We start from the raw sequence: 7,125 nt of genomic DNA, 5'->3' as shown, positions 1-7,125 counted from the left end.
TCCTCGCGTGTCCCTGGGGGCAAGGGGACCTGAGCGGAACCCTCCCTCCTGGCAGGCAAAGGCACCGAACCTACACAGCGGCTAGGAAGGGCAGAGAGGGACCACAGGTAGTATCTGAGAGGTGGGTTCAAGACCTATGTCATCCCAATTTAGGATTTGTCAGCACAAATAATCTCTGACATCACACACGGCTGATGATGCACTCTCTCAAGAGGACTTTGGTAATTAAACACACTCCTTTGTGGGACAGGCTGCCTGAGAATGGTTTAAAGAACAATTAAAGACCAGGTCAGGTGGTAAGTTGCCGGTGAGAGTCAATTTTGTCCTGGGGTACAAGTAAGCAACGCTTCCAAGTTCTTCCCAGATACGGATGCTGTGGCGTCAAAGAGAAGAGCACGATCTTAAATGCTCCATCAGAGGGGAAGGAAGCCTGTGAGGAAAGCAGCTTTGGAAGAGCAAGGATGGACAAGCTGTCGTACCAAAACATGACAGAACAGGAGGTCATCCTCAGGAGGGGGCACGTCACCTTGCCCACTTCACAGCAGGGCTTTGGGCTTCAGAAGGTTCTATCCCAGCCAGAGGGCTGTCTTTTAGCTTCATCCCCACACCCTAACATCCCACCAGCAAAATACTAAGAGGCTCTTACCAAACTAAACTAACTAACTAAACCAATACCGGACTAAAAAAAGTTTTGATCCAATTCCCGTCTCTCAAGCTACCCTGAAGCAACATTGCCCAAAATGTTTTTAGTACTCCTAGAGAGCAAGATTTACAGTCTGGTTTGGGGAGGTGGGAGGTGGGGAATCTCCCTTAACTTTTTATAACCTTTAACAGATAAAATGCAGATACAAATGGATTCGCCAATTTTGTTTATCAGATTCTATTACACTGCTTGCAGACAAAGCATTTCCCCATGAGACCCCAACACATTCACCTCCTGGACTACAAACAAGTTAAAAACCTGTAGGCAGTTTTTAAGAACAGCAAAATTGGAGGCTAAACATGATCACACATGTGTCAGGGTGAGCCCATCCTCCCAGCTTCAGGAGGAAGATGCAGTTTCAACAATCTCTTTTTATCTATTACGATATAATCAAGAGCTACACAGTACAGTCCACAGCGCCTTAGCATGATGAGCTGAACTGTGCTCTCAATTCCTTACATGGCTCCTCATCAGATATTTATAACCAACATAACTGCAAGCTAAATTCCCCTCAATGTCACTGACCTGTGGTGGACACTCAGTCCTCCCACAAACTTCGTATGCAGACCACAAATTTAACATCTTGAGCAGACAATCCTGTTTCCTAGCAGTTCTGAGAGACACTTGGGGGTCTTGCATTAACACCGTCTCTTCAGGGACTTGCTTTTTCCAACCTCTGCTTTTTCACCAGCTGCCTCAAGACTACAGGATTATACAAAGGATTGACAAAAAAGGATCCACAAGACATTTTATTCAACACGTCGTCCAAGATATTTGAGCAGTTCTGACTCCAGACAAGTTCTCTTCCCTAGTGTCCCAAGTCATTTAATAACTGTTAGAAGTCTGCATCTGTGGGGGTAGATTTTGTACAGCTACCTATTTAAACCAACCAGTAAGACTCAAACCTGGTCATCTGAACACACAGTCTTTGGAGAAAGCCATCAAAAGGTAGTCTCAGCCTGCAAGTGTATTGTCAGAGGCACATTCCAGAAACCCAACTGGCAAAATGAAAAGCCTGCATTATGCTATATATTGTATTTCTTACAATTCAAACAAGACTGGAGACAATAGCATCTCAGATTAAAAAAAGCTTTTGCCATTGAAATAGGGACTTACACTTTCAACCACCTTGTAGCTGTTTTATCCAGGAATAAAAAAATGAGTTAAAACCAAAAAAGTTGGTTTTGTCCCCTGTAAAGTTTCCCATATAGTTTCCTGTATCAAATAACTTGAAAAATGCTTTAGAAATCACTTTAAAACAAGTACTCGTGGTCTTGTTAACAGAAGTTGACAGGAAATGGTTTCCAGTTTTAGGTTTTTGGCTCCACTGGATTAGTATTTTCATTACCAGCACAATAAATTCCCTGACTGGGAAAGACACTGGTAGCCTGGAAGTGTCTTGGATTAGACTGCCATTTCATAAAGTGCTTGTATTCAAAACCATACAGCTGTCAAAAAGTGTCCTTTCTGCGATGGGGAATGAGGGAGTCCCCAGTACGGAACTTCGTTCAGGTCGGTCTCTCCCAGTTGTCACTGGGTTTTAGCACAGATGCTTTTTAGCCTCCAAGGCGCTGACCTTCTCCCCATGCAAATCCTCCTGGTCGTTCTTCTGGCAAGGGATTGTAATTAGGATCCTCTTCCGGTGTGTCAAATATTGCTTTCCTGGGAAACAGAAAAGAATTTTTTTTCCCCTTTTAGAATATGTGTGTCACAATAAGACTAAGACTGCTCAAATTCTGCACATGTACAGAGTCCTCCCTCAGAAACAGCCTGCCAAAGCACTGGTGATTTATATCCAAGTCACACTGGCTCTCCGATTAGGAGCCATCTGGAAGAAGGTCTAGAATTACGTGCCTAAATCAACCGGAGACTGACAAGATTCAGCTGAAAGTTAACGATTCCACCTCCAGTGTAAGGCAGAATTTCATACAGCTAGCATGTTCTCCCAGGACAGGATACGGGAACAAAACATGAATGGGATATTGAAGAGCTCTTCACATCTTGAGAAGGGGACAGAGTCAGAGTCAAATACAGGCAGTATTATCTCAGTCTCAGAGGCAGGATGAAGGCACTGACAGGCAGACTTGAAATCCATAGAAGGGTCAGCATTTGAGACAACATCAGAGGCTTGGTTTTCCTATTTATTACAAAAATCATGCTTAATTTCGTAGGTTATTTTGCCACTCTCAAGACTACTAGTTTCAGAGGTTCTCTCTCCATAGATTTGTTTATCCAGAAACAAAAAGGTAGTAGATTCTTTGAAACAAACAACAAATCACAGGCGTCATACAACCAATCATTATATCCAAACCACCTTAAAAGTAAAGCATGTTTAATGGGACAGTTCTTAGAATAGCTAAAGGGATTATTTCTCTTCACCCCGAGTGACAGGCTATTTCAGAGAAGTTTTCAGAACAGGAAAAGAGAAAATACCAGGGGTATTACAGGATTACAGCTAAAACATCAAAGAAAATGTAAGCATCCAGGGGGGAAAAAAAAAAATCCACAATTCCAGGCCCAGACAAGAATCCTAAGCAGCCTTCTGAGCATAGACAGGTAAAAGGATCTAAATGGCAGCCTGAAGACAGGCCGACACTTTTCCCAGAGGAGGAGAGTTACCAAGACAGCAACACCTTGCTCCAACAGCCTTAGGATTCCTCCTGCACACAGCTGGGTGCATACACCCTCTGTGAAAATGAGACATCTCAAATATATCCTTATCACACATGTGCAATTGGACACTCAATTTGTCTAGAGTTGCATTTATATGAAGGTAGCCCTCACCAGAAACAGCCTTCAGCTGCTAAGGCCAAGTTAGGTTAGCATAGGGCTACAGAAGTGACCAACACAGCTGTCCTGGGACAGCCATTCCTGCAGCCATCAGCTGGTACAACGACTTGCTGAAGACAACGCCTACACCGAACAGAAATAAACTGTCAATGTAAGTGTACTTGTCCAACGGGTACAACCCATCAGTTCAACTAAGCATGGGTCTGAATACAACATTTTAATTACTCAGGCTTCTGGAGGTTGCTAGTTCAAACAAACAAAAAAAAAAGAGAATCAGCTTAGCTCTAGATAATTCTAAGAGTCTCACAGAGCTCAACTTTCAATGTCTCAACTGCGCTATCATTTAGGCAAGCTTCTCTCACCAGGCTGCTACACCTCAGCACTACAGACAATTACAGCCCTCTATGCAAGAGGGAACTGAGTAGGAGTAGCATCACTCAATAGTACAAATGCTGAAGTCTTTTGCCAAATTTGTGAAATAGAGAATGATATACAGATAAAAAAATACTAGATATATTTAATACCTCAGTCAGTCTGTTTGTACACAGCAGGACTCTTCTCACTCCACACACCTCAATAAGAGGCATGCATCTTTGGTACCACCACCAGGTAAAACTCAGTTAGCAAAGACTAAAAAGCGTTACCAAAGAAATCAAGGGTTACAAAACCCTGTTAGCGCTTTTCCACAAGAAGTAAGTTCCCACTTACACATCTGTAAGACCTCCCTCCCTTGTTTGGCAACACGAGTTAAATAAAAGAGCAAGTACTGACACACCACAATTCTGTCGCAAGCTGCCTAATTTACCAGAAGTCGATGTGAACAAATTATGAACAGTTTTCCACGCAAGCACTTTTCCTACATCCGTTCCCAATCAGACACCAATACTTACAGGACAGATGGTGTTCTCAAAAGCCTTCCACCACCAGGCTGATTGGGAAAGACGTCCTCTAAGAAAAAATATATATGCCCAACGGCAATGCCTAGTATATAAAGAAAAGTCAAATGGTTATTTTCAATACTTCTCTTACAACTTTCAAATGTTTCACTAGAGTTTTCAGGAGGGGGAAAAAACCAAATACCACATTGATTCTTTCACAGAAAATACAGCAAGAGATATAGAAATATAAAAAACAGTGAAGCACACCGATATCAGATTCAAAGCTTAACTTACACTACAAGTCAGTAACACAGGGAAAACTGTTTGTCATTATTAAACATACTGGTGTTATGGCTTTATTAGAGTGGATAAAAATTGTAATATAAGCTGTTTTACTTCAATAGTCTGATGCCCACAATCAGATTACGTACCTGGGCTTGATTCCAAGCAATAAAAAGCCAAAGCATCAGAAGCTCTTTCTGTCCTTGTTACAGTACAAAATACACTACAGTGTTTAGAAATCAAGAAAAGTCTGGTATAAGTATAGCACCATTATACCAGAATAACCAACAATAAGGAAGAGGCATTTAGCCCTCTGGGTTTTTTTTTCCCACATTTTTTGTTTCATGTAAAACACCAGCAGGAACAAATCTTTGTGATTCTTGCAATTCCTTACCCAGGAGATCCACAATGATGGAGTTCCCCAAAAGCAGCGAAAAGCCCATCAATACCCAGGGTAGAAATGGGGCTTGAAAGATGAGAAGACCAAAAAAGTTCATACGGACATAGGGATTCCTGCGGCTCCATACATACACAAGCATTATTGTGAATGCCTGACCCAAGAAAACCAAGTTCACAAACAGGCCAAAAAGCTGTGATAGTTAGTTAAAGAAAACAGTTCACCAAATAATTGTTGAGAGGTCAAGCATGAGAACAATTTGACAGCTTAGCCTGTCATCCCACATTTTCCTTACAATTCTTATCTCTACTTTCCCAGGCACAGGCAAATCAAGCCTACTGTCAATCAAATTCAACACCTATAGCAGGATTCAGGGTACCTGCAGCATGAATAATCCCTTTAAAGTAAAATTTAGCATGAAATCACCAAAAAAGTATTTCTCTTAGACAACCTGAGCATAGTTACATATCTGAGCAGTTCCCTTTCATCCAATAATCTCATTTCCATAATCCTGTCAAGCAGTAAAAAGCCTGAAAGACCAGCCCAGTATTTAACAGCAACAGTCACAAAGCATTCAAAACAACTTTAACAAATAGTGTTACTCCTTGTGCTATGAACAAAATGTATTACCACTTAAGAAATAAATGTAACATCATGAATTCAGTTCTCATTCACATTATCTTCAGCTTCGCTAAAGCAGTATAGAATAAAAAAAGGATACAGTCATTAAAAATCCTCCAAAAAGAAACATAAATACAAAATCTGCTGTCCGACCTCGAAAAGAGCCTTCTTCAAGCATTCGGCAGTAACGGTATCTGAAGTCGCAGGTCAGGAAAATTTGATTGCAAATGAGTTTAAAGAAAGATCCAAGTGGAAAAGGATTCAATTATACATGAGCTTAGATGTATGTTTTGTATCAATTTACTTCATCAATCAGCTCCTTCTGGGTGCCTTAAAAGTGAGGGCAGACCCAGGAGAAAAAAAAAAAAAAAAAAAGTTACTCAAAATTCTCTCCTGTAGATCAGAACCAACCTGAAGCATCAGGCTTGTACAACAAAGTCTTAACACCACAAAAATAAATGGCAAAATCCTTGACAATTTATGAAGGAAATCCCATCGATGTCCATTCGTGGCATCAGTGAAGTCAGCACTGCTAAACTCCCGGGAACTTCACGGTAGAGCAGAACTGAACCTTTGCCTATAGGCACATATAGCAACATGCCTGTACTCTGGAGCTCTGGTTTTCAAGGAAAGAAACCAAACTTGATGAAGGATACAAAAAGATCATGTTAAATAAAAAATTGAAGCCAACTGGTCCAAAGAATAAGTAGTTTGTGATTAACCTCCATACCTGGAAATAAGACAAACACAAGGACTTTAAACACGACAGCTTATTTTTATTGTCTAAATACAATAACAAGTAACAATGTAACTGAAATCTCCTTCACAGTCAGTGCAGCTGAGACCTATGCTGAGATACAGTGACCAGCAGTCCAGCTTTATTAGCTTTTTAAAAATATAACTTTAGTATGAGAAGTCATAGTAATTTGTAACATTCAGCTTTGAAATGACAAGCACTTGCAAACTCAACAGGTTACTTAAAAAGCTCCCAAACTTTAGAGAACACTTACTTGAAAGTGTTTAAATATTAATTCAGGGTTGAAATACAGCTGAAAGGGTGTGATTAATTCTAATTGCTGAAAAAGAAGAGAACATTTGATGGAATCAATACACCAAGGAAGATCTATATGAACCCCAACAAGTAACCCCCTTTCTCTGTGCCAAGAGGAGCCCAACCAGTTCTCAGTCTGCGCACTGAGCTTTCTGGCAAAAGCCAGCCTCGATAACCCCTTCAGACCCCCTCGCTCTGTTATGATTTATTCGCGCTTTGCTCCTTTCCAGGTTTCAGGTCGGGCGGGCAGAAGGGGCCCTGGAAGCGCTGATTTGGGGGATCCCCCAGCTCAGTCGGCCCTGAGGGGAAGAGACCCGGCCCTGGGGCGGGGGAGGTGCCTGGGGTAGCCCCTTCCACGGCGGCCGAGCTCACTCCTCGGCCTCCCCCCCTTCCCCCAGGCACC

General features: G+C 41.7%; 1 protein-coding gene across 1 annotated transcript in view; it reads right to left on the bottom strand.

The window, feature by feature from the left end:
- Nucleotides 1-7,125, bottom strand: part of DERL2 (derlin 2) — a 10,919-nt gene that overhangs the window by 3,109 nt on the left and 685 nt on the right. The window contains exons 2-7 of the mRNA XM_035900529.1: nt 6,682-6,826; nt 6,328-6,401; nt 5,772-5,865; nt 5,048-5,243; nt 4,384-4,474; nt 1,229-2,365 (exon numbers count right to left, since the gene is read on the bottom strand). Coding sequence (XP_035756422.1) covers nt 2,260-2,365; nt 4,384-4,474; nt 5,048-5,243; nt 5,772-5,865; nt 6,328-6,401; nt 6,682-6,826 — 706 coding nt within the window. The 3' untranslated portion in view covers nt 1,229-2,259. The remainder of the gene's footprint in view (nt 1-1,228; nt 2,366-4,383; nt 4,475-5,047; nt 5,244-5,771; nt 5,866-6,327; nt 6,402-6,681; nt 6,827-7,125) is intronic.

This window comes from Egretta garzetta, unplaced genomic scaffold (genome assembly GCF_000687185.1).
Source record: "Egretta garzetta isolate BGI_Z169 unplaced genomic scaffold, ASM68718v1 scaffold108, whole genome shotgun sequence".
Lineage (NCBI taxonomy): Eukaryota > Metazoa > Chordata > Aves > Pelecaniformes > Ardeidae > Egretta > Egretta garzetta.
Note: the sequence above shows the minus strand (reverse complement) of the source record. Positions and strands in the feature narration are given on the sequence as shown.